Here is a 15323-nt window from a genome sequence, read left to right on the forward strand (position 1 = left end):
ATAATCATTCCCATTCCACCCAACTACCAAACATGCTAAATACTTTCACCAAAACCCATTACCCTTACCAAGTATTTGATACCCATTCCCATTCCGATTCCGATTCCCATGTGCGAACCAAACGCACCCTAAAATTGAATTATAATTTTAGATTTGGGTTGCACACCTTACGACACTCATCAATGGGCAACTAGGTTTATAGTCTATACTATATATATACATACATCATTTTAGTATCGGATGAGATATAGCGAATTTTGAAAAGTCACATTTATATCCAATCCACTAGTAACAGATTTATACTAAGTGGATCCACATCACATTCACTTTTAGTGAACGCGAATAAATTTGACAAATCCTTATTCACCCCTCTCAGATGGTACCCTCACAATACCTCACCATAGGAATAGATCCTTGCATACCAACATTTACCAAAGTACACATTTGAATCTCTAGCATTTGCGTCATTCACATTGTTTCCATTTCCACTGTTGTTGTCGTGAACGTGAGTGGAACCCATCAATTTAATCAACTTGTCATTTTTAAATTTGTAGGGAAAAAATGTTAATTGTATATATACTAGTGCAAACCCTATATCTTTTTAATAGAGGACAAAAATTACTCAAAAGTTTTTCTATTGTCAATTATACTACAAACGGACAACTTTAAATGTCAATTTAACTAATTTTTTTCCAATAATCAACTCCATGAAAAGCATACAATTTTGATTTTTAAACCCATGGCTGCCATTAGTAATTTTATTTCTGCATCCTGTTGTACTATTCCCAGTTTCAGGTCAAAAATATACTTCTTCACTAAGCATTTGTTATTACAGATTAATAACAAGATAGTTAATAATACTCCATAGTATGTAAAGCATACAATAACTTAATGAGAAATAACATTTTACAAAGTTATCTTTTCTAACCATATAGAGAAAAGAGGAGTATTATAAAATAATTTGTCAATTGTTATACCATGAACCAGGATTCATATTACCTTGTAAATCTTGATACAAAATTTTTGTACCTACACAGTTAACAATTTTAAACAAATAACTTGAAAATTGCTGGCACATAGCCACATAATATGACAACTACAGGTACAGAAATTATCACTACAAATACAAAGTTATTTTTAGACCAGGATCTACAATGCAGCAGGTAGACCCTGATCCATGATATAATTTGCCGTAGTTTGTTTTTGTGTTTGACTGAAAGCTCACATGTATGCTCACTTGTGCAACAGAGGTGATCTTCCGTTTGGTGATTCAGGTTCACACACAATCTCCTCAAGCTCCATCATAGCTTTCTCTTTGGCCTTCCCCCACATCACAGTATAAAATCCAACAATAATGATTATTGCTCCAATCACACTGCACAGATAATTATATCAATTAAATCTACATAAACAACTCTCAAGTAATTCCCACAGCCACTACCCGAGGATATGTACTAGGTAAACCCCGCCTTATGACCCTAGTCGACAAATGACCACAAAGAGGTAAACCAGCCTAGGTTACCCATAGCTAACCGGCTCAAACCAAGAAGGACTGGGATTTAAACTCGTGACCTTGTGATTATAAGTTTATATCCTTAGCCATCTTGGTTGGGGTTACCCGTTACCCCAAACAACTCTCAGTAATTATCATCAAAGTATGGCGTTTTACCTCCCCAAATGAAGAGCGTCTCCTAGGAACAAGTAACTCGTGAAAGCTGCTCAGATCACAAATTTTCAAGTATCTTATTATATTTTAAAAAAAAACCAACAACAACCAATTATCCAATTTTTTTTTTTTAAAATTAATTTAAACTACAAATCTTCATTCATTTCAATTCTTCATTTATCTTAAACATAATGTTTTTTGAGCTTGTGATTGTGACAACATGAAGAAAAACTGACTTGAACATTTGAAGACGGTGGAAATTCGGAAACAACAATTGAGAAAGAGAACCTAAAACCAAAGGTCTAGATTAAGTGTTATTAAAATTAAGGGTGTGTTTGGTTGGGGGTTTAGGCATAAGGTATGGGTATCAAAGTGATTGTTAGTGTTGGTTGATAGGTTTTTGTGAATGTTACTATAGGTTTGAAATACCCCATCAATGGCAAAACTCATACCCTTATTAAATAAGGGTTTCATCTCCCTTCATCATTTCTTCCCCAACTATTGATAATCATTCCCATTCCACCCAACTACCAAACATGCTAAATACTTTCACCAAAACCCATTACCCTTACCAAGTATTTGATACCCATTCCCATTCCGATTCCGATTCCCATGTGCGAACCAAACGCACCCTAAAATTGAATTATAATTTTAGATTTGGGTTGCACACCTTACGACACTCATCAATGGGCAACTAGGTTTATAGTCTATACTATATATATACATACATCATTTTAGTATCGGATGAGATATAGCGAATTTTGAAAAGTCACATTTATATCCAATCCACTAGTAACAGATTTATACTAAGTGGATCCACATCACATTCACTTTTAGTGAACGCGAATAAATTTGACAAATCCTTATTCACCCCTCTCAGATGGTACCCTCACAATACCTCACCATAGGAATAGATCCTTGCATACCAACATTTACCAAAGTACACATTTGAATCTCTAGCATTTGCGTCATTCACATTGTTTCCATTTCCACTGTTGTTGTCGTGAACGTGAGTGGAACCCATCAATTTAATCAACTTGTCATTTTTAAATTTGTAGGGAAAAAATGTTAATTGTATATATACTAGTGCAAACCCTATATCTTTTTAATAGAGGACAAAAATTACTCAAAAGTTTTTCTATTGTCAATTATACTACAAACGGACAACTTTAAATGTCAATTTAACTAATTTTTTTCCAATAATCAACTCCATGAAAAGCATACAATTTTGATTTTTAAACCCATGGCTGCCATTAGTAATTTTATTTCTGCATCCTGTTGTACTATTCCCAGTTTCAGGTCAAAAATATACTTCTTCACTAAGCATTTGTTATTACAGATTAATAACAAGATAGTTAATAATACTCCATAGTATGTAAAGCATACAATAACTTAATGAGAAATAACATTTTACAAAGTTATCTTTTCTAACCATATAGAGAAAAGAGGAGTATTATAAAATAATTTGTCAATTGTTATACCATGAACCAGGATTCATATTACCTTGTAAATCTTGATACAAAATTTTTGTACCTACACAGTTAACAATTTTAAACAAATAACTTGAAAATTGCTGGCACATAGCCACATAATATGACAACTACAGGTACAGAAATTATCACTACAAATACAAAGTTATTTTTAGACCAGGATCTACAATGCAGCAGGTAGACCCTGATCCATGATATAATTTGCCGTAGTTTGTTTTTGTGTTTGACTGAAAGCTCACATGTATGCTCACTTGTGCAACAGAGGTGATCTTCCGTTTGGTGATTCAGGTTCACACACAATCTCCTCAAGCTCCATCATAGCTTTCTCTTTGGCCTTCCCCCACATCACAGTATAAAATCCAACAATAATGATTATTGCTCCAATCACACTGCACAGATAATTATATCAATTAAATCTACATAAACAACTCTCAAGTAATTCCCACAGCCACTACCCGAGGATATGTACTAGGTAAACCCCGCCTTATGACCCTAGTCGACAAATGACCACAAAGAGGTAAACCAGCCTAGGTTACCCATAGCTAACCGGCTCAAACCAAGAAGGACTGGGATTTAAACTCGTGACCTTGTGATTATAAGTTTATATCCTTAGCCATCTTGGTTGGGGTTACCCGTTACCCCAAACAACTCTCAGTAATTATCATCAAAGTATGGCGTTTTACCTCCCCAAATGAAGAGCGTCTCCTAGGAACAAGTAACTCGTGAAAGCTGCAATGACCACGAACAGGGGCTTGAACGTGGCTACATAAAGAGGACCCTTCTGTTCCAAGCACCAAGTTGTAACATTCCGGTTGAACGCAGCACCAAATATTGCCTAGAGCAAGGATTGGTTAGTCTTCACCAATGTAAAACATCATTATCGAGAAGGTGGAGGCCGGAGGAACAACACAAGTTTAAGGTGAATGGTGATAATAACAAAATGTTTGAACTTGAGTAGAGTAGAAATTTCTTACTGAAAGAACAACCGCTATAATCCCAATTCCAGGCACCAGGATCCAAGCCTCGAGATTCCTTTCCATAAATAGAGAGAAAATGGCACATTGGATGGTCCCAAAGCAACAAGTGAAAAACACTATGGTAACTTGTTCAGGGAATTCCTTTACAGTAGCTGTCTGAAAGTATAAAAGTAGGATTTAATCATAAACTAGCACTCAAAACAAATGCATCAGAAAACATATAAATGTCAACTCATGATTTTTTTTTGGGTCTGCCCACGAGGTGTCCTGAGCAAGCCCTAACTGTAGGAGGCACATTTAAGCCCGTATCATACTTAGACTAATCCTTATTCGCACCAGGCCGGCCCAATTAAGGGACAAAGTACTGGTCAGATTGGTTTTTCCATAATGTCAACTCATGATTAATTCCTTAATGAAAATGCAAGTAATGAAGCATAAGCTTTGCACTAGAGATCGACCTCGAGATATTGCACCAGGTAGAAGGGGCAAGTAAGTTTGAATTCATTTTACCTGAAGAATATTCCATCCCGATAACATAAGACTGGCACCTGTAAATAGAACGCCTCCAAGTACCCAATTTGACTGTTGTGCCTCTACTGTCTGATCAGTTGCATTATTGGCATCAGAAGATGAAGTATATCCCAGGAGTATTGGGCCTTCATACAAAGTCATGACAGATGCCCCTATGATCGCCACTATGGTGCCCAAGGATTTTGCTTGACTGCTAGCTTTTCTTAAATCTAACTTCTCCATCCTATAAGCTTTTAAAATTAGCAAGAATTGCTAGAGAAAGACAACAACAATACGAAACTCAATATTATCTAACTTGAACTCCATAACATGTAGAAAGATCCAGACAAGACTTCATAGCCTTAAACTAATGCAGTTCAGGTTCTTTTTCGCAAAGCTTATAGCTTATTTTAAACTATAAATAAGCTATAAGCTCTGTTTTGTAAAGCACAGGGAGCTTAAAATAATAGTTTATTTTAAAACACTACCCTAATGAGCATTCAAAATAAGCTAATAGCTACTAGCTTTTAAGCTTTCAACTTTAAGCTAGGTATGCCAAACATAGTCTCAGAGTGTCAGGAGATTCAACATATTCTCACCTATTAATCCAATTAGTGATTCTTTATGACAAAATGAACATATACTATCATCTAAACCCGGGCCGCTGAACCAGATTGGAATACTAGGTTAAATTTTAATTTTTAACAATTGGCAAGAACCAAATAGTTGAAATTCAGTGAAATATGAGTTCACAGAAAATGCATCATACAATTTGACTAACAAATTTTGAAGGATTAGTGAAGAGAAGACATGCTTACCCTTACCCTACCTGAAAATTACAGCAAGCAAAAATGTAAAACCAGGGATTAAATTGCTAATGCCACCTTCAAGAGTTGGGGAGCTGTATTTGAGCCCTTCAAAGAGAAATATCTGCATCAAACAAATCCTGCAGTGCATTTCATTCTTTAATTCAGATATTCAATTCTCTTTCACAAAAACAACAAAACAAAAGGGATAAAAAAAAAAAAAGAAAAAAAGTTTGCATTTTTTTTAATACCCAAGCAAGCCGAGGATGAAACATTTACACAGGATAGAGAAGGTGAGAGAAGGCGCATCACTTCTGAAACATCAAATCCCAGAAATATGAGCTAATTAGAGAAGATTGATATGGGAATTTGGTGTAGAATTGAAGGGATTATTAAACCTGCGGCGTCTGAGGATGAAGGAGGGAAGAAGAAGAAGGGTGCCGAGGAAATTGTAATAAACAATGTAGACAAGAGTGCTGAGACCGGCGTTCATGGAAGCTTTAGAAAGTGTTCCAATGGCGACCTCCACGCACTCCACCGCTACCATTGCTGCAAAGGGTAAAACTTCCCCGCTTAAAAACTGGTTCCCCATTGTCACCATATCCCCAAGTCTTCAACTCTTTCGCTACCACGCACAATACAGCATATAGCAGACAGAAACACTGTATATTCTTTTTTTTCTTTATAGTTTTTCCATTTTAAGGAAAATAAGAAGGTAGCCACAACCCACCAGCGAAGCTAGGTAGGTACCAGGTAGGTGTACAGAAGCACGAGAGTGAGTAGTTAGGCTGCAGAATTAATGTAGCAAAATAAAGACCACTTATATTCAAAATTTATTTTTATTCTATTTAATATTACATTATAATATGCTTCACAATTTTTAAAATTAACAAATTTTTATTTTTGAAACACTCATGATTATTTGATTATTTATAAAGTAGTATCTGTTATATACTTTTTTAATCTTTTATTGCCTAAAGATCAGTGACTCCACCACCACCAGGTCAATCATGTGACCATCCATTTGGAATGGAAACAAAAGTGACACCACATTATAGTAATTTCTCTAAGTTTATATATATATATATATATATATATATATATATATATATATATATATATATATATATATATAAAATTTGGTGACACTAAAATAATTGATATAAAAATAATGGAATGGAGGATTTTTTTTTTCTTTTCTTCTCCCAAAAGGTTGAATCCCCAACCCCAAGGGCCTCTCACGTCCCGGCCCGACAAAGCATCTAGAAGGATGTAAATCGTAACTTAACTGAACACAGAGACTAGACCTTTGCACATTGCGTAGAAGCCCCCTCACTTTGAAGAGTAGTTTTTTTTTTTCTTTGAAATACGGAGTAGTATATTGAGATTTAATCTTGACATTGATTATTTAGTTTGAATTGAAGTGTGTGGGGAGATCGTATACAAACTTGACTTTTCGTGCCAACATCCAGATTATTAGAGCATCCTTAATAGTGAGGACTATTTGCAGTCGTTATACGGTGGACCAGGGTTACAAAACAACGTCTTTTCAGTAAGTGTGAAAAACGGTGGTCTTAAATCGTAACAGAGCTCCGTAACCGATATTATAGTTCATCTCAAAAGATATTGTCTCACATTTGTTTTTATATTATCGAATGAAGTTGTAGTTATACCGAAATGTAACTATAGTTGTGTTGAAATGTAATTGCAGTGTATATAAACTGATATTGAATAACAGTCTCACGTAAATTTTGGCTTGGCACTACCCAAAAAGACCTATCGTTTTTACCTTTCGGTTTTCACGTAAAAATATTGTGTCTCTTTTTTCTTTTTTTTTTTTTCTTTTCATTATTTATATTTTATTTACTTATATCGGTTATGTTGGCCTGTCGAGTGACTATCCAATTGTTATACGGTGGACCATGGTTCATATAGCTGTGTGGATCATGTTCTAAAAACGACACCGTTTCTTTAAGTAAAGAAACAACGACCGTTATATTTAACAAAAATTTCATATTTGTGATGTACTCAAAATAAAATGAAACTGCAGTTGAATTGAAATGATACTTTAGTTGTGCTAAAATGAAACTGTTGGAAATAATTCTCGAAAACCCAAGAAAATGGAGAAAACAGAAAATCCACAATAAATAAATAAATCCAGGAAAATAAAACCACACAAGGTTGAATAAACCTAGAAACTGCTTGGAGACGAAGATGAATGAACTTTGGGGTAGTTGTAAGCACGAGTCGAGTTGCCTCTCTCCTTAAAACCTTATTTACCGCCTCCCGGGGTCCTAGAGCGTTGCGGCCTAGGTTTCCAAGGGTAAAACGTACTACGTTCCCTGCGTTTGAGCACACAAACTTGGGACCCGGCGACAGAGAACGTGGGATGAACACAGGTGGCTATTAAGAATGAGGAGTAGAGTTTCGAGGTGGAGAATTCACTTTTGCAAAGTGATTTTAACGTGTGTATGAATCTGTCAAATTGCTCATGCTCAACCTGCTCATGCTCTTCATATGTAACCTCCACCCACTAAACATGAATTTACTTCCCACTAACAGTCCATTAATAAGAAATAATGGCAGGAGTTAATCAAATTAATTCCAGCCAAAGGTCATTCTTATGAACGGTCACAGTGGAAGTGAAACACCGCTGTGAGAGGTCACTACGAGTTACCCTGGAAGCCACGAGACATCACTTAAGAGAGAGGTTCACCAGACATCAGCCTGCTAGGGGTCAAATCTTCATTCCCAACCAATGGGACAAAAGGCTTACAGTTTACTTAAAGCTTTCCCCACACAAATTTCATCCCAAATGGGTCTACTTTGATAATCAATTTCTCATTCACCATTATCCATTTTGAGCGTATAATATATCGATATTTTCGTCTAACTACGAATAACCCGAATCCACTTTGACCCGACACAAATCGGAAGTGGACCCCACATATATTTATACCACAAAATGACCACTTAAAATGTCATTTATGCAATTTTTTCCAACAGAAACTACAATATGTATAAAAATGAAGCTAAATAACATGTCCCACATATTGAGTGTATATTGCCAAATGAATTTGTAGTTGAATTGAAATGATACTTTAGTTGCGTTTAAATGAAACTATGATATGTATAAAATAAGATTGAATAAGTGTCTCACATATTGAATATACTAGTTTTATACGAGCATTGCGCAAATGGGTTAATGCCCAACGTTTATATTTAAATAAATATTTGAAAGTATATCAATGCAAGATTATATATGAGAAGTTTATACATGGGTAATTGAATGTCGAATTTTTTTATTTAAATATCTAACTCAAAGTATATGAATCCAAGATAATATAGAAAATTCATTATAATTATTTCTAAAATAAATGTTTGCAACCTTGCAAAATCGATAGTCTAAATATTTGGTTTAAAAATGATAGTCTAAATAAATACTACTTTTAATTTGAATTTTTCTAAGTGTTCTTAATTCTCTTTTGAGTAACATTGTCATTGTCTTCATCTTTACTATTTGTTTTCTTCCTTTTTATTGGTAGTGTGTTATTTGTAATTCGGTTATTGTTGGTAGCATAGATGACAACGTCATGCAATGAGATTATGATATAGGAGCTATGGACTTTCCTTTAGGTGTTCTGCTTGGGGTTCATTTGGTTCAACCATTATTGTTGAATGAGTTATTGTGGATAAAGAAATCCCTAGTTTAAGAAAAAAGATTAAATAAATTAATAAAAATTTGAAAATTTAAAATATTATGTATTCCAAAGATATTAAAAGGTAGTTTCTCGCTTCAATTTGCTGGGTAATGGGTTATTTGAGTACTTTCATTGTCAACAAATCTCCCAAGTAGTTAATATGATTGGTTTCAAACTATTCTTTTTTATTTTTTTCATGGTATTAAAGAAATACATATGTATCATTTTTTGGTGTAACTACTAATTTATTTAATTCAATAAGAGTAAAATAGAGTGATTCCGCTTCAATTTGTTGGGTTATTATTTGAGTACTCTCTTTGTCAACCAATCCCTAAGTAATTAATATAATTAGCTTCAAATTATTTTTAAAAAAAATTTCATAGTATTAATAAAATACTCGGTAAATAAATATATAACATTATTTTGTACTATAACTTTGATATTTACTTACAAGATATTGTAAAAATAATATAATAGACAATGTAAAGAATATCAATTGATAAATTTGAATGTAAAGAATCTTTGCATGAGAGAAAATAAAGACAATATAACTAATGAAATTATTTCTCTTATTTAATTTAATTTTTTGATAATGAATAATTTTTTCAAATAAAGGTATTGTAGACACATAATTCTAAATTAAAAAAAATACATATGTATCATTTTTTGTTGTAGCTACTAATTTATTTAATTTAATAACAGTAAAATAGAATGAGAAACTTAATTATGTCAAATTTGATTTCGATGAGGTTCGAACCTAAGACCTTTCTTATAGAAATTAATGGGTAAGTTAAAAGTTAACGGAATATTAACGGAGAAGAGAATATTTAACGGAAAACTTAACGGATAATCATAAAAGTAAGGTTAAATTAGGTAATCTCTATTAATAATATTAATCTGAATTATCTTAACCATCTATTTGATTAAATAATCCATCTAAACCATCCAGTTTATTAAATAATTTGACCGCCATTTTTTCTACCCATTTTAGGCCTAACTCTCTTTGGCTTTTATTAGTATAGTAGATATTGTCAAATGAAATTGTAGTTATATTAAAATGATACTTTAGTCGTGTTGTAATGAAATTACAGTGTATATAAAATGAAACTGAATAACAATTTCACATATTTGAGTGTGTATTGTCCAATGAAACCATAGTTGAATTAGAATTATACTTTAGTGGTGTTGTAATAAAACTGTAGTGTGTATAAAATGAAATTCAATAACATATCTCTCATATTGAGTGTATAATGTCAAATGAAACTATAGTTGAAACAAAGTGATACTTTAATTGTAACGAAATAAATTACAATGTATATAAAATGAAACTGAATACATCATTCAAACATGTAATTAGACGGAACGACTATTTTAAAACATACAACAAAATTTATTGTAAGGATCCCCGGGTCACAAAACCAACACCAGCGATTCCTTGAATCCTTGCATAATTAAAAATATGGAGTATGATGGAAGTGATGGAGGACGTGGGGAAGGGTTGTTAAGGAACGTGGTTAGTCTGTGGCGAGGAGCCAAATCCGGCTCAAACTCAATGTTGATGATTTGATGGGTGAGTGTGGGCTTGTGGCCGACTCCGCACGTGGGGTCTAAACTTTCCACTCCAACACACCACACAATGTCGTCACTCTTCTCTTCCTTTCCTTGTCTTCTCTTCTCCCTCCCTCATCTTAATTTCTCCTTTCTCCCCTTCTTCTTATCTTCTTTCCCCCCTTTTCTTTGTTTTTCGATTACTTACCAACATAAAACTCCAATCTTACTCGATCCCCTCATACCCTTCAATTCGTCTCCCAGGTTCGTTTCTCTATTCTACTTTTCTTGATTCATTGGCTCGCGTCAAGGACCCCCAAATCTTATTGTCCTTCATTTTGCTTCAGCTCTAGAAACCAGGATTTCTGCCGATAAAGAAACACAAAAGGGTAATTTTTTTTTCTGCTCAATCTGCTTGGGATGAGGTCAATCGGTTTTGGCTATTCCTATTCACTCAATGTTGGAATTTCAGTGAATTATAATCCGGCTAATTCTAGTTGTGTGATTTCATTTAAAATCTTGTATAATGTATTGTATGGTTATTTAATTTTGAGCTTTCAACTGCCTGTCATGTTGCCCCAGTGTGTTTAAACAATTGAATTGAACTGTCCCTTTTGGGACAAAAAGGTGTTTTAGATGGAAGCTTGAAGTGATGAGGGAAAAGTGAGGGCACCTAGATTACTCAAAAGCATAAAGTTATCAACTTGGGATCATGGCATCTAGGATAGTGTGTTGGCATTCCAGTTCTTCTTTGTCTTCCTCATCCTGTGTATGTCAATCTAGCTCTAAATGGCTATGCAACTTGAGTTATTGCTTTCTTAGTATCAAACTTGAACTGTGTTGCTGCTTAAATTAGTGTTGCTAGTTTCTCTGGTGCAACTAGTGCAAGGTAATCCAACTGAATTGTTGTTAAACACAAGAATTATAATCCAATTTAGTAATTGCTTCAGCCCCAAACACTCAGAGAAAGGAGTAGAGGTTTTTTAATTCTATGATGCAGATCTGACATTCTTGATCTACTTTGTCTTCTTGCATCTAATGGATTGCTTTTTCTGCTTTTTTTAAAGTTTTGATAATCAAACCTGGTACTCATGCCATAGTCATCTCAATACCACCGATATTGCTTACTTTTAACGTTTGATTTTTATTTGGCAGTAAACATACAACATTTTCAAAAATGTCATCTCCAAGTAAGAGGAGGGATATGGATGTTATGAAATTGTAAGCATCTCTGGATTGCTTGATTTAATTCTATGTCTTCTATTTTAACTTTGCTGATAAGTCATTGCATTTCGTGTGATAGGATGATGAGTGATTACACGGTGGAGCCAATAAATGATGAAATCAACAAGTTCAATGTTGAATTCCATGGTCCAAAAGAAAGTAATGGTCCTCATGTCCTCTGCTTGATTGTCTTTTTAACAAATAATGTTTCACACTTTCATCAATTCAATCACATTGCAAATTGTGTTATACACTATTTTTATATTTCACTCTGGGAAAATCTGAGACCTTTATTTTACAATATTTATATTTCGTTCTTCCTTCACCTTTTTTCCATAATGATTTGTTACGCTTATTTCTGCAATGACATCATGATGTTTCATAGATAACTTCTGATTTTATATGTTTCTCTTTCCTTTTTTTTTTTGGGTTTGAAGGTCTTTATGAAGGTGGAGTCTGGAAAGTTCGTGTGGAGCTTCCAGATGCTTATCCTTACAAGTCTCCTTCCATTGGGTTTCTAAACAAAATATTCCACCCAAATGTTGATGAACTGTGAGTTCCCTTATAATGCTATTAGATTAGTATAGCACTCTACTTGCCACATAATCATCAAGATGTTTGGAAGATATGTCCCTTAATTTCATTTTGCTAGATCTGATTTTGCTTTTTTAAATTTTGTCCATTTATTGAAGGTCCGGTTCTGTATGTTTGGATGTCATCAACCAGTCATGGAGTCCAATGTTTGGTATGTGTTTACAGCAATGAAGTACAGAGTATTTATTTTCTGGGGTCTTTTATGACAGTGACAAGAAGTTTATATGAATGCATTTATCGTAGAACTGAAAATTTTAAGCGGTGTTTATTGGAGAATGTTAAAACATTCAATTTCATGAACTATAAAAGTAATTTTCTTATGGATTTTTACTCTGGCATGCAGATCTTTTAAATGTCTTTGAGGTTTTCCTCCCTCAACTCTTGCTTTACCCGAATCCATCAGATCCCTTGAATGGTGATGCAGCATCACTGATGATGAAGGACAAGAAGCAATATGACCAAAAAGTGAAAGGTGAATGGTGTTCCTTAAATGTTCAAATTTACCCTCAGGGTTTGAAATTGCCATGCTTTCAACTGAAAATTTCTCTGTTTTCAGTGGTGGTTGGGAAATGGATACATTTAGCAGCTAGTCATAAATTCACAATATGGATAAGATGTAACATCATATTACTTATTTCTCGTCCAAAATATCAAAAGAAAAAGAAAAAGATTTTGAGGCATGGATCTGCTCATGAAATTCACTAGACGGAACCCCATTATGACCTGGATAGTAGAGATGTCAACGGGGCGGGGGCCGGGGGCCATACCCCCATCCCCACCCCCGACTTTCTGGCCCATTCCCCGTCCCTCCCATCCCACCGGGGAAGGGAAAAATCTCCCCATCCCCATCACCACGGGGATTATTCGGGGGCAGGGAGTTGGGTTCCCCTTTGGGTAGGATACAATTGACATCCCTACTGGATAGTGTAATTTTCATCAATCAAATGACGTTTTTTTTATGGTTATGCATCCACACCAAAAATATTGCAAAACCCTTATTCTGATTTGACAAGTAATCACAACAATTTTTTTTTTGACTAAATCTTATGACAGAGTATTGTGAGCGGTACGCAAAGAAGGAAAACATCAGCACGCAGAAAGAAGAGAGCGATGAAGAGCTTAGTGATGAGTATCTTAGCGGCCAAAGTGATAGTGAAGATGAAGTTGCTGGACATGCAGACCCTTAATCAAATGGCGTGGATTTGAATAAGATGTTATTTCCATGCCACAGGTTCATTCAACCCCTTTATTGTATTACTAAATTCTTATGTAAATCTAGGACATGATCACAGGGGCATAGTCTTAGTGAATCAGTTCTTGTTACTTAAGATAATCAAAGATGAACTGTTTTAGAATGAAAATGGTAACAGTGTTTAAATTGTCTGTAACTCTGCCAACTGGATATGCAAAGGGTAATGTAATTATCTGACTTTTGTATTCTACTACCAACTTGCATTCCATTTCATTGATTCAAGAGCAGTTTGTGAGAAAATTTCCTTGTTGGGTACACAGCTGGGAACAATAATGCAATTACAGATTGGAATCTTCAATGAGCTCATATCCAATAAGTGGAATTTTTCTGTGTTGTAATCTGTTTCTGTCATCTTGGTGTGTGTGGTTGTTTTAAGTTAAACAAATAATGCAATTGATTTTTTTAAGGTAGTCAAAAAGCTACCTTTTAGTGCTTGTTTGGTTGGAAGTAATTGAATTGCAATTACAACATAATTCGTTGAGCTCCTCAATTCGGTGCAACATGGAAAAGGAAAACAATATGAAATTACAACATCACCCTTATTATTATTATTATTATTATTATTATTATTATCAAGTCTTTTATTCTCAATTTCCATTAATCCTATTCTTGTATAACAAATAATGTAATTTAAATTCTTATTTTATTCCACATTATTCTTTTCCCATTGAATTATAATGTCTTTCTCTTGACATTTCATTCTTTTGCCCATGTTGACCAAGTTAAAAACTCATAGTGTTAAAAGGTTTGATGGGGCAAGAGACCTAGGAACACATCATGGCCAATTAGGACTCATAGTGTTAAAAGGTTTGATGGGGCAAGAGACTCATAGGATGATAGGAACACATCATGGCCAATTAGGCTGCAATGATGTTACTAGGGGACAGACGACTCAATAATGTAAACTTTTATTTTCTACTCTTCACTTTTACTTTGACGTGACAAGATATGTTATGTTATTTTTATTCTGTGTGTCTTGAAAAAAGTATCAACATCAAACTTTTGTATGAGGAAATAAAATTAGAGAGTAAAACTTGAGAGTCTAAGTAGTATTTTTCATTTTTCAATCCTCAGGGGATTGATGCATAGTTGGTTTATGGGGTTTTCAAGAGGGTTAATCAATTCCTTTAACAACCTATAAGTCAAATTCAGAAATCACTTCATATGTGTAAGGTGAAGCACTTATATAAGATACATTTCTAATATACTAAAGATATATTTTTAATACAATAAATGTTATTTTTTAAGATATATTGTTTGAGTATTAAATGTTCATTATTTGGTATTAAAAATCTATGATTGGGTTTTTCCTAGCTTGGGGTGAGATTTTTTGAAAGTTTTTTCTCTTGTTACTTGCAAGTGAAGGTTTTTAGGGGAAAAAGAAATTGAAACGCGTGCTTAAGCATACAGTTTTGTCCCGTGGGTGTGTTTTGATAATGCGCCCGCTGACGGCCACTCTGAATGTGTATGTTTTTGTTTTTTTTTTATAGTTGCAAGTTTTGTAATGGCCAAGTGTTTAATTTTAATTTTTAGATTTTTTTATTTAATTTTGTTG

At 34.1% G+C, this 15323-nt stretch overlaps 2 protein-coding genes and 1 long non-coding RNA gene across 4 annotated transcripts; 1 reads left to right on the top strand and 2 right to left on the bottom strand.

The window, feature by feature from the left end:
- Nucleotides 1-949: 949 nt before the first annotated feature.
- Nucleotides 950-1719, bottom strand: LOC116000336. The gene is made up of 2 exons (XR_004094095.1): nucleotides 1670-1719; nucleotides 950-1375 (listed from the first exon to the last, which is right to left on the bottom strand). It is a non-coding gene; the product is annotated as an uncharacterized LOC116000336 (long non-coding RNA).
- A 1400-nt stretch (nucleotides 1720-3119) lies between these two features.
- Nucleotides 3120-6191, bottom strand: LOC115998397 (WAT1-related protein At5g40240-like). The gene is made up of 7 exons (XM_031237968.1): nucleotides 5848-6191; nucleotides 5701-5763; nucleotides 5473-5589; nucleotides 4644-4887; nucleotides 4131-4289; nucleotides 3840-3991; nucleotides 3120-3545 (listed from the first exon to the last, which is right to left on the bottom strand). The coding sequence occupies exons 1-7, from the start codon at nucleotides 6048-6050 to the stop codon at nucleotides 3404-3406; spliced, it is 1080 nt and encodes a 359-aa protein (XP_031093828.1). The 5' UTR covers nucleotides 6051-6191; the 3' UTR covers nucleotides 3120-3403.
- Nucleotides 6192-10717: 4526 nt separating this feature from the next.
- Nucleotides 10718-13990, top strand: LOC116000253 (ubiquitin-conjugating enzyme E2-23 kDa-like). 2 transcript variants are annotated; one of them, XM_031240289.1, is made up of 8 exons: nucleotides 10820-10962; nucleotides 11046-11087; nucleotides 11854-11919; nucleotides 12002-12081; nucleotides 12360-12474; nucleotides 12615-12667; nucleotides 12860-12988; nucleotides 13570-13990. In XM_031240289.1, exons 3-8 carry the CDS (start codon nucleotides 11876-11878, stop codon nucleotides 13701-13703), a joined length of 555 nt encoding a protein of 184 aa, XP_031096149.1. In that variant the 5' UTR covers nucleotides 10820-10962; nucleotides 11046-11087; nucleotides 11854-11875; the 3' UTR covers nucleotides 13704-13990. The 2 variants fall into 2 exon arrangements, with proteins under 2 accessions (XP_031096148.1, XP_031096149.1); XM_031240288.1 differs by lacking the exon at nucleotides 11046-11087 and having other exon boundaries at nucleotides 10718-10962.
- Nucleotides 13991-15323: the final 1333 nt, after the last annotated feature.

This window comes from Ipomoea triloba, chromosome 12, assembly GCF_003576645.1.
Source record: "Ipomoea triloba cultivar NCNSP0323 chromosome 12, ASM357664v1".
Lineage (NCBI taxonomy): Eukaryota > Viridiplantae > Streptophyta > Magnoliopsida > Solanales > Convolvulaceae > Ipomoea > Ipomoea triloba.